We start from the raw sequence: 24,626 nt of genomic DNA, 5'->3' as shown, positions 1-24,626 counted from the left end.
GTATCAGAGTGGTGGGATCAGTGATGGGGCTGGTGGCAGGCTGTCAGGAGACTCTTCCAGTGGCCAACTATCAGTCCCCGCACTGATCCCACTGCCCTGGTCTCCACTCCCCTCAACCCCGGAGAGAGCGGGGCAACGGGCCCAGTGTGGGGACCAATAGTGGCAGTTTGTTTTTTTAAAAAAAATATTTTGTGCTGTAGTTAAGCTGCTTTTGTTTTCTCTTGTACATTACAGCAGTATTGTCATTAAAAAGATTTTTCCTGTTGTCCTACTTGCATGCTTTGTCCAAGGTGTTTTTCTGCTATATTGTAGTTACATATTTCAATAACATTAAATGCTTACCTGTAAATACATGAAAAAAATTCTTAATATTCTGTACTGAAATGGGGGGTTTTATATACATGTGTGTCTTATATGCCATCAAATACAGCACTTCACACACTGAAATGCATGGAGTGGAATTTTGTAGAACTAATACAGCAGTCATACTGCATATAGCAAAATCCAACAATCAAACAAATGGTCAGTGTTGGTCAATAAATAACTATGTTAATTGTTGTCCATTTCTTTAAATCCCAAAATGTTTGTTACATTCTGATCCAATACATTGATCTCAGCATGTACATACAAGCACTTTTATCATTATTTTTCTATTTTACCTCAACATATTTCCTTTGCCAGGCCTCTAGAATGGCTGCAGCTTTGTCCAGATTCCAGTTGATATCCGAAACGAGGTAATAATCCTTGAAGTGCTCATACATCTGCTTGGGGGTCATTAACTGAAACATAGTCTGGAAAGCCTGGGCACTAAGCAGACAGAGAGAGATGGGGGACGGGACAAAAATAAACATCATCAACTCTGTTTACAAAGTCATAAATGAAAAGCTCATATATTTTAGTTACTTTTCTTCACCCTCTACAAATCTAACTTTTACAAATAATTAATCATTTTACTGACATAAATAAACATTCAAATGCATAAGTGCAGATTTTTTTGTAGGTCAGAAAGAATGGTAGTTTTATTCGATAACAATTATTAATTAGCTGACAGTTCTATATAGTATGAAGTGACACACCACTTGAAACTAATGTTACAGATTATACTTTTGAGGGGCAAGGCAGTTATTGTTTTTCTCCTTTATGTTCTTTAGATAATAAACAAAGTCTCCAAGGCAGAAAACCATAAGGACTGGATGGTCATCGTCAGTAGTAATCTTGGTAATCAGGTTTAAAAAAAAGCAAGTCTGAATACGAAATGCCACCTCCATCCCTTCCAAGCATCTAACTCTCTCGCAAATAGAAGTCTACAAAAAATACCTGATTGCCCACTTTTTACAGTTTTAACACAACATTTATCCTATATTATATACAAGCTTATATTTTTAAATATTCCTTTAAATATACTAGAAATCTGACATTTTACATTTCTTCCTTTACCAAAAGGCAAAGATTCACCACGAAAGATCTATAATTAGAGCTATTATCGTGGCTCAAATTTCTAATTTTAACGAAATATATATTTGGAGTGCTTCCCTTCTCAAATTTCTTTTGTGAGGTTCTGAAACAAATGTATCTGATATTCAGTTCAAGTCCTTGATGCACCCTATCAACGACTCCAAAGGCTGAGTGAGGAACAATAGGATTTAATACATAGATTTCAGTTGCCCCAACTCCATGCTTGAATGAATGGAAGGGGGTAGGGAGGATGACCTTTATGGCCAGGTCACAGGGGGAGGGGTTACAGGGGATCGAGTCATTAGTTGGGGGGGGGGGGTCACCCACTTATACACAGAATAGTATATACATCACCGCAGTCTTATAATTTAGCTATGATTTGGGTTGTGAAATATGGTTGAATCTGCCTTTTTGGATCAATTGCTTACCTGCGAAGTTTTCCACTGCTGTTCTTGATGGTACCACCTAATATTAGTTCCTCTTGCCAATGCATGTACTTTTTAGACAAGCCCTGGCATCCACCATTTAACACATGGGCAATATCAAGAGGCTGGAAATATAATAAATACCATCAGATATGCAATTGCTTAACTACAGTAGGATAATATAAATCACTCAAGAATTTATCAGAATTTATAATTTTCAATTCTAGTGCTAGTTTTACTACCTTTAGTATAACAACATTTGAGAAGGATAAATAGGCTGTATGCAAGCCAAACATCCAGTCATAAACACATAATGAGCCTCGTTTAAAATAAACTTCTGTACAGAAATACAAGTAGAATATCTATAGTTACTGCTTACTGTTGTTGAGTTTTTATTAGGGGCAGTACAAGGACAGTCGGGATCTGCAGGGTTCAGGCAAGGGCGATCCATGTAACCATGTCCCACACCAGCCTTGGTCAGCATTTCTTCCCAAATGTCCACCTCATGCTTTAGGTTCTTTAATTCCTCCAGGAACTCCAAGGGGTCAAGATTTGTCCATTGCAACTGTGGCTTCCCTCTGTCAAGAAATTAATTGCATTTTTAAGTAAATTTTCACAACAGAGAGCTGTTGTTTATGGCTTATTTGGCAATTTGTTCATTACTATTTGAACATGGGTTAAAAAAAAAAATCCCTCATGGGCTCAGTTACTTGGGAGGCACAGAGGTGCACCTTGTACAATTCCAGTGACATAGATTCAATCTGACCTCCAGTGCTGCTGGGTGGTGTTTTCATGTTTCAGCCATGACCAAGATTTCCTCTGTACTTCAATTTCCTCCCACATTCCAAAAAGGCAACAAATTGACCACTGCAACTTGCCTCTAGTGCATCGGAGTGAATTAATTTGGGAGGAGTTGATGGGAATATGGAAAGAATAGGTATATAGAGGGACAATACACCTTCTCACAGAGCAGTCCCAGTGTTATTGGCCAAGAATGGGGTGGCACAGTTGGCAGAGCAGTTAGCCCAATGCCTTGACGGTGCCAGCAATTGGGACCAGGGTACAACTCCCATTCTGTCTGTAAGGAGTTTGGACGTTCTCCCCATGTCTGCCTGGGTTTCCCCCAGGGGTTCTGGTTTCCTCCCACCATTCGAAACGTACCGGGGGTGTAAGTCAATTGGCGTAAAAAAGACGACGCAGACTTATGGGCCGAAATGGCCTGTTATTGTGCTGTAGGTCCAAATTTAACATTTATTTTGCAAGGACATATGTATGAAATAAATGGGTATATATACCATCAAATGCTGAGTGAATTACTGATCTGTAAATAAAGTGCTTCAAAATACTCAGTTGGGTACTATTTAGACTCCGATATTTGAACACCTATCCAGAATTCATCAGCAAATGCCAAGAATGCCATTCCAAACTATCAACAATACCACTAATTTCAAGAGTTATATGCAAATACTCAACTTCTGAGGTTGTTACAAACCCTTAATAGCTTCGCAGTATTGTCTATGCCAAGTTAGATGTGGTACAAAAACAGAAACCCCTTTTTTGGAGAGGATCAATTGTAAGAAAGACGGTGATAAACAATTGCAGACTTATAAGAGTTTTCTCCCCCTACTTAGACTTTTTTTTCCCCTGTCTAGCCTGCAGAGTAAATGACAAACTACATGTACGAGTTCCTGAAGTTGGTGAGGACCAAGGTCTTGCTGCTGTAAATGGTAGGCCTATCCCAGAAATGCTTTGACAACTAATCAGTTCAAATTTATCAAATGTCAAAACTGTCCAGCAGCTTCGATTTTTATGAATGTTCCAGAGGTATACAAATACTGCAAAATATTCAAATTCAGACAAAAATAAATTATATTAAAACTTCAATTCTTAAAAACTAGAAATCTTAAAAATAAAACATTATTAACACTACAAAGCACATGGAAATTAATTGAAAAAAAAATCTACATTAAACCCTCACAGATGTTCCTCTTCACTGAAATGAATAGATTTGCTGAACCAGTGCCAAGTGTGACCTGATAGAGGTCCAGTGCCCACATTTTCCAGTGTAATTGCAGAAAGCAGCAGGAAGACCACTAGACTCCACAAGGAGTCTGACATTCAAGCACAGTTACATTGGCAGTGACAAGGATATCTCAGGATGCAGTGAACACTCACATTTGCATGAATGAGCCTCAGAAGACACAACACAAATTGTCAAGCTAGCCTGCCTACACAAGTGTAGTACATGGCTGGGACAAATAATTTTTTTCTATAATTAATTGAGGACTTTGCTTAAACTTATGTTTTAAGTATTTCCATTTTCATCTTTTTAAATAATGTTTTTAATTATTTCATTGATTGCAAGTGATTTTGAAAATAATTTTGAATATTATCATTACATTCAGAACCATTCAAGGTTATGTTTTTTTTAAAAAAGCTATTACATTTTGTTCTGACATACCTTGTGCAAAGACCCATGCAGAGTCATTTTACAATTAAATGAGTAAATCTGGAAAATGCACGTTCAGACCTGTGGTGCAGGACAGAAGGAAAGGGGAATTGCTCACCTCTGTTAGCAAGTTCAGTGATGTTGTTTTGTACTATAAATGTAGTGGGCTGAGATTTCCTATTAGGAGAAGGTATCGGGTCTCCAATAATAGACAAATTTCTATTCTGTTTGTAGTTTGCAATGTTAAAAATAAAAAAGGGGAAACTATATAATTTTCATTGCCAAATAAAGGTAATAAATAGATAATTGGAATTTAAGAGAAGTGTCTAATAAATAATACTGAATTTACCATTCAGTCGTGCAATTTAAAATCTATTCCAGCATCTTCTACTGTAAATTTTGGCAATATATTTAGTCTGGTATTTTCCAACCTCATTTAATTAAGCTTAACAATAAAGTTTAACAATAAATTTCTATGAAATTACTATTTTAAATGATGCATGAAAGCAATTACATCCAAAGAAACAACTGCATAAAATATCTTGCTTTGTTGTATCATTGGAAAAATAAAATAAAACTTTGTACTAAATTTCTTGTGCTCATTGGGTTAAAATTAATTTTTGGAGAGCTCAAAGTTGTTAGTGTTAAAAATTTGATATTCAGGAGCTGTGGTGTCTGATTAATTTCAATTTTTGATCTGCATCAAGAAGGAAGCAGATGCATTTCTCAGGAGAAATGAGAGAAATTCAGATGGACTTTAGTATCTACTGGCAGCTTCCAGCAGCAACAAAGGATGAAGAGCTCAATTTTCACCCAAGTCTAATGTAGGGTGAAAGGTAAATACAATAAATTTAACAAGTTGTCAAAAAATCCTCCAAGAATTAAAGAAGTTGAGAATGAAAATGTGAACATTATGCAAAGACATCAATCTTGAGCATAAGCTCTACCATAGTGTCTATATTCTTTCTACCAAATTGACCATATACTTCCCTGTACTGTATTCTATCTGCCAATTCTTTGCCCAAACTGTTCAAATCCCTCTGCAGATTCCCTGCATCCTCAGCACTACTTACCACTGGTCTTTGTATTATCCACAAACTTTGCCCACAAAGCCATCATTTATAGACAACATGAAAATTTGCCAACAAACACCTGTTCCTGTGGAACACCACTGGAAAAGACCCTCCTTATTGGCACTCTTTGCTTTCTGCTAGTATGCCAACATTCTAGTACCTTTCCTGTAAAATCATGCACCCCTATCTTGTTTAGCTGCCTTATCTGCAGCACCTTGATAAAGACCTTGTGAAAATCCAAAATAAAAAAAAATCCACTGACTCTCCTTTGTCCTGCTTGTTACTTCCTCAAAAAATTCCAACAGATCTTTTCAAGCAAGATCTCCCCTGAAGGAAACAGTGCTGACTTCAACCTGGATTGCAGGTCAATCCACAGGACCATAAGATTGGCAGAGAGGATTACTGGAGTCTCTTTCTGCCCCATCAATGTGATCTACTGGTATCATTGTCTGAAGAGGCCTTGCAAAATCATTGAGGACACAACATCTTTCAGCTGCTCCCATCAGGGAAGAGATGCAGGAGTATCAGAGACTATATGGAAAAATAAGCATTCCCCGACTTAATAAAGTTTCCCTTCAAAATATTAAAAAGAACGGGGGCTTGACATTACCTAACTTTAAGTTTTATTATTGAGCAACTAATATTAGATACATTACTTTTTGGAATCAGCACAAGGAAATTTAGGTGCTTCAAGAAGTATTAATCTAGAAATTAAATCCACCAAAAAATATTCTCTTCTTTCAATACTTTTGGAGCACCTTTACCTTTTTTGGCCTCCAAATTATCTGATAACTTGTTATTGAGAATCTGGTTTCAATTAAGGAAACATTTTGGGAACCATAGATTTTTATTAATTAGTCCTATTTTAGGCAATTCCTTTTTTAACTGTCAGTTCAAGATATTGATTACCATCATTGGTCAAATTTAGGAATCCAATCCTTTTTAGATATGTTTACTGAGCAAAATCTTGTCTCTTTTGAACAATTATCCACCAAATTTACAATACCTAGGCATCATTTTCTTCATTATTTACAAGTTAGGAGCTTTTTGAATTCTCTAATTTTGAAGCTCTCTGAAGACCTGTAACCAAATAAAGAAAGGGATGATATACAATTTTTTAACTAAAATATTAAGGGGTGGTATCTGGCCTTTATGAATTGCTTCTAAATTCCAGGGATAGTTCCCTGGACAGAATTTAAAAAAAAAGTATGGGAACAGGATTTTTAACAGATATTTTCTGAAACTACATGGAATTCTATTCTGAAACGAGTGCATTCATCCTCTCTGTGCTAGACACTCACTATTACTATTTAAGGAGGCACACTAGGCCCACCGTTCCAAAGTCCAATTGGTTAAATTCTATTCTAAACTCTCTTCTAAATGTGATAAATGTATAATTGAAGAAGGTACGTTGTATCATATGTTCTAGTTATGTCCTTCGCTATCCAATTTCCAGGAAGGGGTATTTCGTACCTGGTCTTTAGTTCTTAATATTACTTTGACACCATATCCTTTTATTGCTCTCTTTGGAATAAGTTGGTAACAGGTCTGTTATTGATTGCTTCACAATCCCATGTAGTTGCCCTCACTTCCCTTATCGCTAGAAGGGCCATATTAATGAGATAGAAAGATGCTGTCCCTCCTACTCATAATCAGTGGTTGTCCAATACAATGGCATGTCTGACTTTGGAAAAAGATTAGATGTTCCACTACTGAAATTAATCTTAACTTTATTTCTTAATTACTTTCAGACTTTGTAAGATTAACTAGTTTCTGATTTCCTATTTTACGGATCTTCCTTTTTTCCTATTGTTAGCAGTGAACTGTTTGTGTTAAGCAAGTAGCCTCTGAAGGGAGGGGATTGATATTTAGATAATTAGTATAATGATTTTCTTTATATTTCTTTTTTAAATGCGACATAGGTTTCTATACTATTGCTATATAAAGAGTATCAGAGCCCGCAGCACTAGGCCGAGGAACAGCTTCTTCCCACAGGCAGTGAGAATGCTAAACAACCAAAGGAACTGTTCACACTATCCATCCGAGACTCTCATATTAATGAAACAATATTTATTTATATGGATGAAATACTTGTCCTGCATATGTATTATTTATCTGTATGTGAGTTTATGTCTAGTTGTATGTCTGCATGTTTTGCACTGAGGACCAGAGAATTCTGTTTTGTCGGGTGGTACCTGTAAAACCAGATGACAATAAACTTGACAACCTATTTTATCTTGTGCTTTCAAGTCCCTCAAAACCTCATCCTTAATAATGGACTCTAGAATTTTGCCTCCCACTGAAGTTAGGCTAACTAGCCAATAATTTTGTGCCTTTTGTCTCTCTCTCTCTCCCTTCTTATAGAGTAACATTTGCAAATTTCCAGTCCTCTGGAACCATTCCCAACTTTAAGTGATTCTTGAAAGATCACTACTAATTAATTCACAATGCTTTCTACCATAAAAAGTTGTCATTTTTACACAATGACAGGGGAAGAAAATGGAATCAACAGATCATTATATTATGTATTCTAAAGAATAAGAGCTGTTTTTATTCTTGAATCAATCATAGAACCTTACCTTTATTATTGCTAATGACACCTTACTTCTTTATGCTCTTTGACAACCTGGCAATCGACCAACATCCCCTCTTTTGAATTTCTTCCTGCTGCTGACAGATTAGAGCAGCTTTTGGCGGGGTTGCTTTGTGGTTCAAACCACATTGTATCTGCCTAACCAGGCTTGAGTTATTATTTCAATTCTCCCAACCAGAAAACACAGAACCCTTATTTACAATTCAGTTTTTACATTATCAGTTCCTTGTCCCTGATTACCTTTCTAATAATAAGACTCCAGCCACAGAGGTGAAAAACAGGATTTGAAATGGGAATCAGAATTTCTTAAAGCTATATATTCTGTGAGTAAAAGATTAGAGCTAACGGACTGATAAGCAGCCACATGTGGGAAAATATGTTTTCACTGCTCTCTGCTAATTGATGTCAGCAGTCAAATGTCTTTGTTGATTGAATAGAATGAGTAGCAGAACAGAGACTAATGTCACTAGATTATTGGGTATGTGGACGGAGTAGAAAAGTTGTGGGGTAAATATTTATTCGAGGCCCACTTTGGCTACCACCAGGGGACCCAAGCTTTGTGCAAGAATGGCCCTCAAACCTTTTAACTGGCTGAGCTTCTGGTTCTTGTCAGCATGGCACAGACAGCTTACTGAACTGAAGAAAAGGACATCCGTCAACCTGCCTCATTGGTGGTCGGGAGCGTTAGCTTTGAGCGGTTGTTGAGCACTATTTCGAATATCAGAGTTGGAGAGTATACCTTATTCCTCAGAGATCAATTGCCACGGCCGGTTAAGAACAACAGGTGCTGAGCTTGTCAAATTTCTCCATGACAACCTAAAACATGATTAGGTATCAAGCCTATATTCTTGTGCCCTCTGGTCAAAAGGTAGCTTGCCTTATTTAGGATCAGGTACTGTTCAGGTGTCTTTGGAGCTCTTAATGCCTTACATTAGGTTTCATCCCACCCATCTTTGCCACAAAGTAGGCAGACCATTCTTAAACTTTCCAGTTTAAAAGAAAATGTTAGCTTGAGGGATAGCTAAACAAAAATTAATAACGGCCTATTGGTAGGGTTTGATAGCAGGAGTACTTGGTTGTAAAATTTTTGCCTTCACAACTGTGATAGAATTTAAAAATTCTGAACCCATTGTGTTTTACCTTGTAGCATTTTAAATGATCCATATGCATTTTAGCAAAAATACAAAATATAAACAAGAAAACTCACAGAATATTAGTTAAATATCCAAAATGATCATTTATAATTTAAGGCAATAGTTACTTACGGTAGGTAAACTGTTCCTAATTGTAATCTAGCACCTTCCCAGAAACAGTCCAAGGGTGTGATTATTAGACAGGGATACAAGTTTTCAATAAGCTGGTTAAAAACATAGAAGATTAATCAAATTAATAAAGATAGCAATGGTCAAAAGTGAAGTCGAATTACATTACTTTACGCAACAATTCTACATTTCAACAGCAATCTAGCCTCACCTGGTCCATCCAACCTTCTGTTACAAGTGCTCCTGATTTATAACATAAGTGGTCTAAAGTCCATGGTCTAAAGGGGGGGATAAAAAACACCAAACAAAATATGTTTATTAAAACAAATGCATGCAAGTTAAAAATGTACAAGCAGAAAGATTAGATTGCTATTCAACTAAGTGGTATAACAAGACTTCACAAATTTGAGAAGGGAGCACTTAAGTGCATTTACCAGTTAAAGAGTCAAATTTCTAGGAAGAACAAAGATTTCCTTTGAGTTGAGTGGGGGGGGGGGGGGGGGAAGAGTTTGATTCATGCAAGACAGATAACATTGAGAGATGTGATTAATTCAGTGTGACTTACTTGTTGTACAAATAAACTTGCACTCTGCTGGCTTTAAGTGCAGAGTCAAGATGTTGCTGCAGTGCTTCAACTGTTAGAATATTAGCACCTTCCTCAGGTGGGGTTTGAATCATGATCTGTGGATTGAACATGGCCTCCTCTCCTATCTTCTCTCGTGTGTATGACAATTCTCGACTCACTCTGCCACCAACTACAGAAGAAAAATAAAATTTCCCACTGGTTATCACTAAACTATTTTATAATATTGGATAAATGTTGGTTATAGTATAATAAAATATGATATAATACATTGTTACAAGTAATGACCACTTAAATTATGAAATTTAACTTCATAATTTGTTTTAATCAGTGATTCAGGTGTCATCCATTTTACTACATTTCTGAAAAAATCCATTATTTTGTCATTTCTCCTTATGATATTGATTCTTGAGAATGAATGTGAAAAATCATTGCTCAATTAATTAAAAACAATGAAAATGAAAATCAAATTAGATGAAATTTATTTGCAATGCTGTTGAGCTTTCTGAAACTAGATTCAGTCATAAAATCCATAGGTGTATATGCCTTTCACAGAATAAAGCAACAAATAGGCATTCATCATACCAATCAGTGTATGTACACACACACACACACACACACACACACACACACACACACACACACACACACACACACACACACACACACACACACACACACACACACACACACACACACACACACACACACACACACACACACATATGTAACCAAATTTCCTGACTGGATTACTGTCTTGTATCTTCCTTTGACCCATCGTAATTCTTAAATTCTTTTTCAAAAAGTGCTTTGAATTACTGACACATTTATTGCTTGGGTATGAAATATTGCTTCAGAGCATCAGAAATATTAAACTTGGATGAGATTGCATGCCACCAACACAGCCTTCTCCAAATTAATATGCGGCAAACAGAACATGTTCTATGATAGAGTTCACCCACCCTGTATTATTTTCTCTATTGTATTCAAATGTTAACAGCTATATACACCGAGCTTTACCCTAGTGTTTCTTGACAAAACCAAAAATGTAAATACAGCACTAACACACACTCAATTATACTTTCGTAGTTGAAGGACTTGGTACTGTTCCATGCTACCATCTTGTATGTCAGATAACTCAGTACCTTGAAACAACCAAATATAAACATTCAACATTCTCAATTTATTTAAACGTATGCACTTTGGATATTACTGTCATACAAATTGTCTGCAAGGAAAAAAAAATCCTATTTTGCATTTTTCTTTCATTTAAAAAATGCTGTTCCAGGTGTGCAGAGAGGGAGGCAAAGATATATTTCAAATTTCACAATACTACCACGTCTTGCATTTCCAACTTCAAAATGTCAAACTACTGGCCACTGATGCAGGAAATATACAAATTTTGGTTTCTAAAAAAAAATTACAGAATTTAATTTCATTTTATTCAAAATTTTAAATATATTTGCATTTCCTATATTCAAAAACTAATTGTCAAGTCTTTTGGTTATTAAACTACCTAAATAATTATAACAATCATTCACAATTTAAATATTTGCCTGTTAGTTTATTGATTAATCAAAATATTTTTCCAAAATCTTATACTGTACAGTATTCGGATTTTTTCTTTGTAATAAAGTTATAATCAAAGTTTCAACAAAATAGTTTCAATTTTTAAAAAATAGATAATTAAATTTGTCATTCACTTCCTTTGAAATTTTACTTTATATTCTCATTTTCTCTCGAAAAGAACTGTCAACTACAAACATGTATTTTACAAATTTTGTCAGCATATATGAGAAAATTAAGTGTTTGTCATCCTTATTTTGGGACAACTGTAATTAAAAATCAAAACTTTTATATCACTCTGCTTAGTTAGTCAAGCATAGTTCTTTAAAGGAATTGTAATTTAGTCTTTTTTTAAATAAATGTTGTCAGACCCCAATTCTGAACTTGAATGATTTCAGATGCAAATACAGGTTGTGCTTCTTTAATCCAGCAACTTTGGGACCAGCCATGGCCGGGCCACAGAAAATGCCAGAAAACAGAAATGGACTCCTAAGGGACCCCTATGTAAACATAAGCCCAACCCCTAGTCTTTCCAGCTTATTCCAAAAATATTGCTACATTATCAAAGGTTAAACAGGAAATAATACAACCATTAATGCTTCCAAACAAGGTTTTTATTGTTTCATAGAATATAAAGCCTAAAACAAAAGTAATAGCACCTGTAGCTCAGATGACATCCTAAAGGGCTAAAATGCAGCGGAATACAAGAAATTAACAGGTCTATATCACCAAAACACTCGGCTGCAGAGTAAATAGATTTTGCCACCTTAGTATGGCTAACAGTGCTACCCTGGTGGCAGAGCCACAAATTAATGGCAGCAGATTCAAAATAAATAAAAATTACAGAGAGAGAAAAAAAAAACGGGCCTATCTCTGGTGGCTGCCATGTTGAGAAATTTCACTGCATTTTAACTCCTTGTGTCCTGTTTTTTTCTGATTCTGTTGCTCAATATTATGACAGTCAGATAAATTTTAGAGGCCAGTAGAGTCCGCTGGGTACACAGCAAAAGAGAATGAGAAGGATTCGGAGATAGAGAATGGAAGGAAATTGATTGTTTTACTCTTCGGTATCGCAGGTAGGGCAATTCCCCGACATACGTCCATTCCGAGATACAGTCAGTGATGAATCCCATAGCTCCTGAGATATGGAAATGCTTACAAGATGGCTTCTTAGAACACCTTGAGGCTTGGCTGACCAGGGAAATGGCAATTCTGGATTGGGTATTGTGTAATGAACCAGATAAAAGGGTGATGCAGGTAAGGGAATTCTTAGAAGGCAGAGATCATAATGATAGAATTTTCCCTGCAGTTTGAGGGAGAAACTAAAATTAGAGGTGAAAGTATACCAGTGGAATATAAGGGGCTATTGAGGAATGAGAAAGGCTCCCTTGCAGAAAGGGCAGCAGAGTGACATTTCTGCGAGAAATGAAGTATATGCCAAAAGAGAAATATTTGAATGGAAAAATGACAACTGTGTCTGATAAGTTAAAGCTCAAAGCATAAGCAAAGAAAGGAAATACAAGGAAGTAAAAATTAATGGAAAGATCAAGGACTGGGAAGCTTTTAAAAGCATACAGAAGGGAATTAAGAAGGAAAAGATAAACTTTAAAAGGAGGTTGGCAAATAATATCAAAAAGCGTTAAGTATATTAAGAGTTTAAAAAAAGAGGCGAGAGTAGATATAGTACCAATAGAAAATGACACTGGAGAAATTATAATGGGAGATAAGGAGATGGCAGTGGAACAGAATGAATATTTTGCAACTGTCTTCACTGATGAAGACATTAACGGTATACCATTCAAGGGTTTCAGGGAAGAGAGGTGAGAGCAATCGTGATGGCCAGAGAGAAGGTGCTTGGGAAGCTGAAAAGTCTAAGGGTAGATGTCTCCCAGATCAGATGGAATACACCCTCAGGTTCTGAAAGAAGTAACTATAGAGGTTTTGGAGGCACTAGTAATGATCTTTCAAGAATCAATAGATTCTGGCACGGTTCCAGAGGAATGGAAATTGCAAAGGTCACACTATTTAAAAATGGAGGGAGGCAGCAGAAAAGAAATTTATAGACCTATTAACCTAACAGTATTGGTTGGAGATTGTTGGGATCGACTGTCAAGGATGTGGTTCTGCAGTTACTGGAGGTGCATGACAAGAAAGGCCAAATTCAGCATGGTTTCCATCAGGGAAAATCTTGACTGACAAATCTACCACAATTTTTTTTGAGGAAAACATAAGCAGGCTAGACAAAGAACTTGCTGTAGGTGTTGTATATTTGGACTTTTCAAAAGGCCTTGGACAAGGTGCCGCACATGAGGCTGTTTCACAAAAAGGGAGCTCATGGAATGAAGGAAAGATACTTGCATGGGTCGAGGATTGGCTGATTGTCAGGAAACAGAAAGTGAGAATGAAGGAATCCTATTGGTTATGAGCGATGTAACATACAGCGTTGGGGCCATTTCTTTCACGTTGCACGTTAATGATTTGGATTGCAGAATTAAATGGCTTTGTGGTCAAGTTTGCAAACGATACAGAGGTAGGTGGAGGGGCAGGTAGTGAGAAGAAAACAGAGAGGCTGCAGACATTCTAAATGGCTCTTTGAGACAGACAGATTAGGAGAATGGGCAAATGAGATACAATGTTAGAAAGTGGACAGTTGTGCTCCTTGGTAGAAGGAATAAAAGGGCAGCCTATTATTTGGATGGGGAGATCATTCAAAATTCAAAGGTGCAAAGGGACTTGGGAGTTCTCGTGAAGGATACCCTAAAGGTTAACCTCCAGGTTGGGTTGGTGGTGAAGGCAAATGCAATGTTGGCATTTAAATCTAGAGGAATAGGATACCAGAGCAATGATGTGATGTTGAGGCTTTATAAGGCACTGTTAAGGTTTCATTTGTAGTACAGGGGACAGTTTGGACTCCTTATTTAAGGATGGATGTGGTGGCATTGTAGATGGTTCAGAGATGATTTACAAGAATGATTCCTGGAATGGAGGGATTGGCATATGAAGAACATTTGACTGCTATTGGACTGTAGTCCTTGGAGTTCTGAATAATGAGGGGAAATTTCATAGAAGCATTTAGAATGTTGACAGAGTAGATGTGGCAAAGATGTTTCCATGGTAGAATAGTCAAGGGAATGAGGGCCATTTAAAAACAGAGATGCAGAGGAATTTCTTGAGCGAGGGAGTGCTGAACCTCTGGAATTTGGTGCAACCAGCAACTGTGGAGACCAGGCCGTTGGGTGTATTTAAGGCAGAGATTGATAGGTACCCGAATAGACAGGGTATCAAAGCTTATGGTGAGAAGACCAAGTGAGAGAATAGATCATCTAATGATAAAATGGTGGAGCAGACTCAACAAGCTTAATAACCTACTTTTGCTCCTTTTTAAAAAAAAATGGACTTAAGTGGTCCATATTCCCTCAGGTCTAATGTGAACAAACACTGTTGAAAAGCAGTGTGAAGCAAAGTGGCAAATCAATGGGAGTTCTATGTCTTGTGGATGTTGAGGTCAAGGTCCTTGGTCTTGTATATTTCATTGAACATGTCAGCAATGGCTTGGAGCTCAGCCTTTGAATATGTGCATGTATATTGCCCCTTCACTACTGAGCTTTGGGTGACTTTGCTTTTGGAATGTAGCTGCTGAAGATTGAAGATTAGCGACACTCCAACTGGAAATATTTTGTATGCAAGGTGCAGCTTTGTGGAGAGATAGATTCAGAAAAACATAAAGCAATGATGCATCATTTAAGATTGAAACCAAGGATATAGATGGACACCAAAGATCTCATGCCACCATTTGATCAACTTCACTGAAACAGATGATCTGAATGGTTTCATTGCTATTTCTAGAGCTCACGACTTGAAAACTGTCTGCTGCATTTTGGACACTGCAATAAAGTACCACTTCCGAAGGAACTGGGTAAAATTTAATCAATTTTACTGCAGCCATTCATTTGGAGTTAGACATTTCTCAAAAACAGGTGTAGATTTCAAAATCTAATGTTTTAAAACATGGTAAACTTTGGAATACACTTGGCAATTGTCTCCACTTGATCAGAAATGACACTTCAGTATTGGTCAACACAATGAAATCTCACTTTGAAGTTTGACTTTTTCCCCCAAATGTATGTTACTAAATAATCTGAAAGACCTTGAAACTGAACATACACTAAAAAAACTGAGTGAGAAGTCATAGAGGTAAAAATAGAAATGATAGTACCATTTGTTTGTATTTTTGAAAACAGGATTTAAAGGATTAAAGTTTTCACTCTTTGATGACAAATAATTTATTTATAGTGTTAATGACAAAGTAATTCATAGCAAAACCAGGCATGAAAAGATCCAAGTTTTATTTTTTATTTACAATTCATGTTAGTTAAGAATTACAGAATATGTGACATTAAGTTAAGCTTTATTGGGGTAAATGTGATGGACATGAATATTTTAAATGCCAGATAATAAACGGGCTTGTAATATAAAAATAATATGTACGTGAATTTTAGTTGTAGATGAAATTTTGACAATATTCTCATGATGGGCGAGTCATGTCTCCAAATACTGTGTTTTAAAAAAAAACAAATGGTCAACAAATTTGTGAAATAAAGTCATGCCATTTTCTCTCTTCAATGAATCATGGTCATCCAAACCTATTGCAGCCCAATTTTGGCATAAACAGAAAACTCTTAATCTTGTAAAAGAATAAATGATTTAATTACATATACATTATTATTTATTTTTTGTACTTGCAACATAATGGTCTTCTCACACACTTTTAAAAATGAGACACCCATAGTAAATTTATTGGTTACAACTTTGACCACAAATTTAGGTCATAACTATCATTGAAAATGTCTGCACTAAAGACAAATTTTACCAGTAGCCTGCTTGACCAACAGTTATGAGAAATGCTGCATATTATCTACATAAACAAAGCGAGTTAGAGATACTCAGCATTCACTAATAAATTATTTTAGTTCCCCCCCACCCCAATCTAAATTACTGTAGGGACCTGGAAAGTAATTTTGTGCACCACATGTCATTATTTCCCATCATGACAAGTACTTCCTGGTTCTCATCAATCATTATATTGTGAAACGTGAACTACATGTTTTGTTTAACTGCTCCAAGCCTTAATTTTCCATTTCTGTAAAGAGTTAGACTTTGCAATAGCAATCAGTATGTTGCAAAAGGAGTCCAAAATGATTCACTTACGCAATTCATTAACAATCACCCATACAGAGCTTCCATTACTCTAGCAATGAGACAGTCTGCACCAGTGCTTAGTATCTATCAGTGCTGCCGTAACATTTTCCAGCACCACCAGCAAACCCAATCAAAGAAAAACTGAAAGCTGAAACAGTGCAGAGCCTGACATCCACACGGATAAAGTATTGCTTAATAATATGTTAAATCCCCAACAGGGTCATGACAAAAAAAAACTTCAACTTCCTTTCATTCAATGCCAAAGGTACTCTATTAGGAATTATTGCTTGAGATGATATTTCCTTTTGGGATCAATGGAATTTAACACTAATTTCCATCAAAGACAAATCCTGACCAGGACAAGTAAGTCATTCTTCACCTTTTCTCAAAATGACCAACTGTTTACTATCAACAGCAGTTATTACTTCCCAAACAAGCTCCTGTCAAATTCCATTAAAGATCTGAAGTTGGATTGTTGATCAATGTTATAGGACATTGCTGCCACTCTCAGAAAAAGAAAAATTCTGAATCCCTCTATTTGAATACACAGGTGCCTAACCTTTTATCCAGGATTGTCAGGACCGGACACCGTTGTTCAGAATTTTCTGGATTTTAAAATGGAGGTCCCTTTAAGCAAATGCGATGTTTCAAAAAAAAAACAATCACACAAAACAGGGGTGCTGGGTGTTAAATTAATTTAGATAAATAAAGTCCATAAAAGATCATAATATCACTAGTTTTTTTAATTTTTAAGTAAAACTTCAAAATAAAACTAGTGTCAACTGGGAAGGTAGGTGGCAATGATGCTCAGCGGGGATGGACTCTTATAAAGTAATGATCGCACTAATCAGTGATGGTGCCCAACAGAGTTGCTCTTATAAAATGATAATCGTTATAATTAGCAACGGCGCGCGCCTTGAAGACCCACTTATTAGGTGATGATACCACAAATTATTGATGCAGAACGCGACAGGAGACACAGAATTCGAGCAAAGGTCACTTCGGGTCAAACTCCATCTTTGATGAGCAGATGTCACCTACCAAAAAAAGTGCTGGTTTTTGGAGGTTGCTGATGCTTTGAATCCCGGATAGAAGGTTAAGCACCTGTACTATATAAAATGACACAAGCATTCAACTCCACAATCTTTGTTCCTTTGATTACACTCAGCAAAAGTTTGAGTACAATTAACCTCAAATCATAGAGGTACCTAACAGTCTTCCATAGATGGACTTCCAGTGCAAGATTTTGAGATATATCCTGTAAATGTTACATTTAAATGAAAAAAATCCTAAATCCAGCAGACATTTTCATCAAATTCATAAAAAATACATTTTCTTGTCTAACCTATGGCATCTAAATTTACATTGACCAAAATAATTTTTAAAAATGGCAACAAATACAAAATTTGAGTCAATGGAGAAGTATTAGAACAAGGTGGAGAGAATGTGGGTAAAGATGGAAGGTAGCATCAATGGTCTAAAATGATGATGCTCCTTTAACTCAACTCAAACCAAGCAGTACTCTTTTCTTCTTTCTTTGGCTTGGCTTCGCGGACGAAGATTTATGGAGGGGGTAAATGTCCACGTCAGCTGCAGGCTCGTTTGTGGCTGACAAGTCCGATGCGGGACAGGCCGACACGGTTGCAGCGGTTGCCGGGGAAAATTGGTTGGTTGGGGTTGGGTGTTGGGTTTCTCCTCCATTCACGTCAAGTAATAGCTCGAGAAACCCACAAATGCTGTATTTCTGCTGAATATTGACATTCCCAATATTTTCAGTTATTTCAGATTTCCAGCAACTGCGGTTTTTGAATTTCAATTTTAAAAATGTTTTTTGATACTATAGTAATTTTATTTGCTCTCTTTGAAGCATTTTAAGTTAATGCTTGGAATGGAACGTGATCATAACTATTTCACAGTTAAATTGTAGCACTCAATTTGAGGATCAATCAAAGTACATTCATCTTAGATTCAAGATTACTACTGGAAACACCTCAATATGCAATTGCGCATCACTCAATTCAAAGTCAACAATTCCAATCACTACTCATCAACTTCACCCTGATTGGTACAGCTTCCAACAATCCCATACAAAATCCCTAACTTTCCAAATGACTCCACTCAACCTCTTGATCTCTCAATGCCCACTGTCCCTATCTCTTACTTCAATATCTATCACCCATATGGGGTTCCTGAATATAGAAATCCCAAGGCTAGGATAATCTCAAATCAGACCTCCCCTTCCCCCACCCCAACAATTAAATTCAACAACCAAACTGCTACAAATGTTTTCTTGCATCAGACACCCTCCCCCCCCCATGAAATTCAACAAGCTGATGCAAATGTTTTCTTGTATTGCTGTTTAAGTTGCATCACATGTAACATTATATTGCATTTACACCTACCTAAACCATTGAAATTTATCACTTTTAATTGGTGAAAAATATGATTTTGAGGAATTTAATCGTTCACCAATTGCTAGGAAAAAAGATACATTTTTAGTCAACCCAGATTATCTCAGGAGGCAATTCTGCCCAATAAATCCATTAATCCCATTTCCCAATTTATTTCCTTGCAATTAATTCTCTCACATGGCTCGATTTCCTTACTGCCCACCTATGCCAAGGTGCAATTTACAATATCCAACTAACTAATCAACACTTAGCTTAGTATCAGAGGATCTACAAAGCACTGGGTTGATTATCTTGTGCAGTTTCAGTCTGATGGAAGGCCACCAGCTACTTCAGGTATGGTTTATGCAAAAACCTTTCTCCCCAAATGTTATAATCTTCACATCTCTTTACAACATTGTTTATCAGCACAGGATGATGACCTTTTTCTGCATCAACTTTCCCTGATTATTTCCATTTTTTTTTGCCGCCTAACATTTCTAGCTACAAATTCAAAACCATTAGATAATTTTACACAGTTTAGATGAAGGTTAAACAGGTGAACAGAGGCTTCTCCGTGGGGGGGGGGGGGGGGGGGAATAATGAACTTTTCAGCTTTATTACGTTACAAGTCTAACATCAACTATAAATGAAGGCTGCAATTTATATATTTTTGAGACATACAGCACAGTAACAGGCCCTTTTAGCCCACTAGCCCATGTTGACCAATTACGCCCACTGACCTACTTCCCCGGTACATTGTGAGTGGTGGGAGGAAACCAGAGCATCCAGAGCAAACCACACAGGCTTGGATAGAACGTACAAACTCCTTACAGACTGTACTGGATTCGAACCACTATAATAAAGATGCCGCCCTCTTAATGGCAAGACGAGATTGATTTTCATGTTACAAAATGATCTTGAGTTCATAACAACATGTGAAATAAAACACTCCATCCTCACTCCGAAAACCAGTTGCCTCCAATGCCTATATTGTACCAAATTATAATATAGGCCATCCTTTCATCTTGTAAACTACTCGGTACTTCCTTTTCATTTTAGCCCATCCTCTTCTTCTTTATGGCTTAATGACAAGGTTACCAATATCCTCCTTAGCATTCAACTTCTCTTGCTAGTCCCAGCCTTGTCAACACCATAAATGGTTCCTGTTCAAGGGCACAGTTCTCCATTTGAAAGGCAACATTCCTTCCTCAAAAGTTACACTCATGACCTTTCAAACACAAGCTTGCGTCTACCACAAATCTGTTTAAGCACCTCGAATACAATTTGTACACCAGTAAATAAAACCACAACTCCCTTATTCTTTGACATTTGGAATCAATCATTTGCAAAGCTTCCCTCATTGTCCAGTCCTATGGAATTGCTGTTGCTTGGTTCCAATTGTAACTGTTCAACTGCAATCAAAACATCTTTATCAATAGTCTCCATCCCCCCCACCTTCTCCCCCCAAAAAAAAAATTCATAATGTGTAATTTTGGATTTCCTTCCAAGGCTAATCCTATGTTTGTTCCTCAAACATGCAAACCAGCAAAATAGTATAAGTATCCACTTTATATCATTGGTACTTATATCAAAGCAGATTCATGGATCAGATCAAAATGAGTATAATGTTGACAATATGTCAGTGGTACACACCCAGAAGCAAAGTTGAGGGGCTAGAATCATTTCAAATTAACCAGCACTCTGTTACAAAGAGGAATTTAAACCCCTTGATGTAGTCTGCAAGTTCACGAACTCCAAGGTCAAAGTTAACTTACAGGTACTGACTCACAGTCGTTTGTATCAAAAGGCACTGTGACATCAATAAATAACAATGTGTTTAAGGAACTTCTTAAATAAGCAAATATACCATTAACTTACTTCAATAAAGGGTATTAAAGTATTGAGTTCTGAATCACAAACACAAATAGTTCTATGTAAAACTCCAATATGACTTTACCCATTTTACTTATTGATTGAACTAAAGTACTTTTGAAAATGCTTAACGAAATATTTTAATACCATCTACTGTTTGCAGCATCTGTGGCTGTGAAGACAGTTAGTGCAACACTACTACAGCGCCAGTGACCCGGGTTTGAATCCAGCACTGTCTGTAAGGAGTTCGTACATTATCCCCGTGTCTGCGTGAGTTTCTTCTGGATGCTCCAGTTTCCTCCCACACTTCAAACTGTATGGGGTTGTAGGTTAATTGTGTGTAATTGGGCAGCATGGGCTTGTGGGCCGGAAGGACCTGTTACTTTGCTGCATGTCTAATTTTTTTTTAAAATTAGAAACTGCTTTGGTTGTGCAGAACTTTAAAATTCTTTTTTCTACTCACTCTCTGCCAAACTTGATAGATCAAATCAACATTTCCTACCTCTGAAGCTCAGATCATGTCATTGCCTGCATAATATATGGTCATTTGTAGACCATGATAGTGATTTTTTTAAAAAAAAAAGTCAAGCAAACTTCTGTTTCATATTTATGAATTAAGGTTCAGGATAACTCCCCCTCCCCAACATAACACCATGCTATTTTTTCCTCTGTGGCAACCATGGAATTTGCAATTTAATACTTGTATATTCCATCTGTCATCCATTAGTACAGAATTTTACTTTGATAATTTCAACTATACCAGGACAAGGTTTCTGTCACTCACAGACATAAAAGTTATCTAAAATATTTTATTTTAAATTAATGAAATGTGTGTCCAATGTCACCTATGGCATAAAACAAAGGCTAAGAATAAAATTTCCATGCTGTAGCTCTAAAACTAAAATCAAAAAGTGCCAGTCTTCATGACTGGCAAACAGCACTAGTGGTGATCAAAATACACATTTTTCCGTCTTTATTGGACAGTTTTATTGGAGAGTTTTAAAATATCAATCACCATTCTTAAAATGACATGAGGAAAATAAATAATTTTAAATAATTTTCAGTTAGAATCTCCTTTTCCACTCTGGTTCAAAACCAACAACAAAAGCATCAAAATCCATCATTCTCAATGGCTTTGACGTTGAAATATAAATAGAGTTCAAAACCCTTGGACCTACTCTGTAACCGGACTGAGGATTCCATCTCCAAACCCTACCCAAGTTTAAAACAAGGTTGAGAATCAGTTGATTTAAAAAAAAAATCAGATTGCAAAACACCTCAGACATAACGAACTTATACTATTAGAGGAAGAATAGTAAAACAAGACTGCTGTCAGGTCTGGCACCTGTCATGAAAATAACAAATGATCAGGGCTGGGCCAGATGTCAGTTGTATCACCAGGTTTTTGATTAGGATTCTAGGGTGGGATGAAGCTTGGCCTCATTTTTGTCACTAAACAGACCTGTACACCAAATTTGGTGCCTTGCCCAATTGTTCCTCAATGAAGAATGTAAAGAGAGATCAAGCTTTTTAATAAATGGAACTGCCCAAATTTCCACACACCCCCCCCCCCCCCCCACAACCACACTTCCCAAGGTACTTAGATACTAATGATGATTGGGGCAAACAAAGTCCTTCTTCCATTATATCTTAGTTTAATTACCAACAAGCATGAATCAGAGTGAACTATGGTTTTTGATTATTCTCCACATCACTAGTGCTTCAACCTTGTAGCTGCCATTTGAGATCCACAGTCATTCAGTCAACACATGAAACTGAAAACAATCTTAATCATTTTATACATTGTGGACAAACCACCACATATGATGCAGTGCTATTCCAATTAAGATGCTATTCAGATTTTGCACCTCAATATCATCAAAAAAGATACTGAATTAACTTTTTTTTTCCCTGAAAGACAGATCAGATTGGGTATCATCCTGTGGATGCTGGCATCCTGTGAAAACTAGTTCAAACCTGACACCCAGCCGAACTAATTTTATCTTCATTCAAAGTTCAGACACACCTACTTTTCAGCAGGTGTTTCTGATCAAGAGCAGGAAACTTGGTTTGATTTTATTCTCCACCTTTACTGCTGGCTGGGAGACCAACTGCAGAGCCTGTTTAACTGGATCACTTCACTCAGCAAAGATCAGAGATCAGACTTGAAAGCTTGGTCTACAGGACTGTGCACCCCACTATTCAGTGCATTTATTCTGCATCGTCATGCAACTGAAGATGACAGTTTCTGTAGTAGTCAATTTTTCAGATTTGGCTGAATTATGTATTGTGGTAAACATTTACAACTGTAATTGTCTTTTGCATTCTTTTAAATATATTTTGTAGACATTACAATAGGTGAACTTGAATTCCAAAAGGAAGAAAAAAAAAATTTACTTTAAACATCTCCTCTTTTAGATACTGAGTGTTCAAGAGCATCTCAGGAAACACAGCCCCTGGTTTAGCTTCATGTCACTTGTGTTGCGTCACGTTGACCCCACTGCCCCTGGATTGTGACATCATCAGGCCTCACCTCTCAGCAACAAAGTCTCTTTTCATTGGTTTTCCACTGTAGGCCACATGGGCAAACACAATGGCCGCCTCCAGCTTCACACAAGCAATCCAGTCTGCATGGATCATTTTGGAGTGATTTATAACCGAAACCTTTCCTTCTGCATCTGTACAAGGAAACACTCATCACTGGGGGCCACTTTCATGATTTTGTTGCGACTAGGATTAGCTGGATTAAGGACTGACTCATAAGGACCCCCTGTAGCTATAAGGAAGTTTCATCCTGGGATCAGTGTGATGTTAAGTATTCTCCACCAACAACACCACAAGTCTGTCATGAAGTAGATACAAAACCAAAAGAAAAAACACAAATGTATTTAAAAAATGAATTCCACTCAAATATTCAATTCTCTTAAATGTTTGCTTTCTTATCACAGGGCAAGAAACTTGCACTGTTTCTCCCTCAAATCAATAAAAAGTGTGCTTGAAGAAGCATCTTAATTTTTAACAAATGTTTACAAGCAGTTGCTGCTACATTTCATTCAAAATTAAAACAGTTGCTCCTTTTCAGAAGCATTTCACAAACTTAAAGCTTTTTAGAAATTCAAATTGGCACAATGCTGCTTGGAAATTCTGGTTAAAAAAAATAACCACCAATGCACACATACAGGGATCCACTGAAGATGAAAATCTGAAAAAAATAGAAACTTTTGGAGCAATCGTAATGTTTTTCAGTGTTATCTGTTATACATCTTTTGCTCCTCTCTCGTTCTTTTTTCTCTCTTCTGTTTAGTGCATTCACTATCGAAAGAAAGGGGGTAAGCAATGGAGGCTTTGACCTGCAGCTGTAACACAATACTTTCACACAGCCCTGTCGACCCCCTGACATAAATTTTACACCGCAGCTGGCATTTACACACTTAACATTTCCATATGTATAGCGTGGTCTGTGCTAATTATGCTAATCACCTGTCTAACTCTCCACTGCGAAAAATGGTTGTATTTAGCAGTCCACTGCTTACAAATACAGCTTACTGTGTGGCTGAAATGTACATTCAGACAACCCTGAATGGTAAGATTTTTCCACATTGCTGGCTTCATTCAGACTGCAAAAAAATTTATTCAAGTCAACTGGTTTCGGCCTGCAACAAAAAAGTTACGAGAAAAAAGTGAGTGTGCTCCTGCCCTAACATTCTAAGTCTGCTTGCAAGCAAAATGATAAATCAATTGGTGTGGGAAACAAACGAA

General features: G+C 36.8%; 1 protein-coding gene across 4 annotated transcripts in view; it reads right to left on the bottom strand.

Moving 5' to 3' along the window:
• Nucleotides 1–24,626, bottom strand: part of ptch1 (patched 1) — a 108,016-nt gene that overhangs the window by 64,358 nt on the left and 19,032 nt on the right. For 3 of the 4 annotated variants that reach the window (XM_069929376.1, XM_069929366.1, XM_069929392.1), the window contains exons 3-8: nucleotides 9,823–10,012; nucleotides 9,469–9,535; nucleotides 9,261–9,352; nucleotides 2,260–2,458; nucleotides 1,884–2,005; nucleotides 660–807 (exon numbers count right to left, since the gene is read on the bottom strand). In XM_069929376.1, the coding sequence (XP_069785477.1) occupies nucleotides 660–807; nucleotides 1,884–2,005; nucleotides 2,260–2,458; nucleotides 9,261–9,352; nucleotides 9,469–9,535; nucleotides 9,823–10,012 (818 nt within the window). Of the gene's footprint in view, nucleotides 1–659; nucleotides 808–1,883; nucleotides 2,006–2,259; nucleotides 2,459–9,260; nucleotides 9,353–9,468; nucleotides 9,536–9,822; nucleotides 10,013–23,264; nucleotides 23,339–24,626 lie in introns of those variants that run through there. The other variant, XM_069929384.1, reaches the window with a different exon arrangement.

This window comes from Narcine bancroftii, chromosome 1 (assembly GCF_036971445.1).
Source record: "Narcine bancroftii isolate sNarBan1 chromosome 1, sNarBan1.hap1, whole genome shotgun sequence".
Taxonomy (NCBI): domain Eukaryota; kingdom Metazoa; phylum Chordata; class Chondrichthyes; order Torpediniformes; family Narcinidae; genus Narcine; species Narcine bancroftii.
The sequence above is the reverse complement of the archived record's forward strand: the minus strand, read 5'-3'. Positions and strand labels throughout refer to the sequence as shown.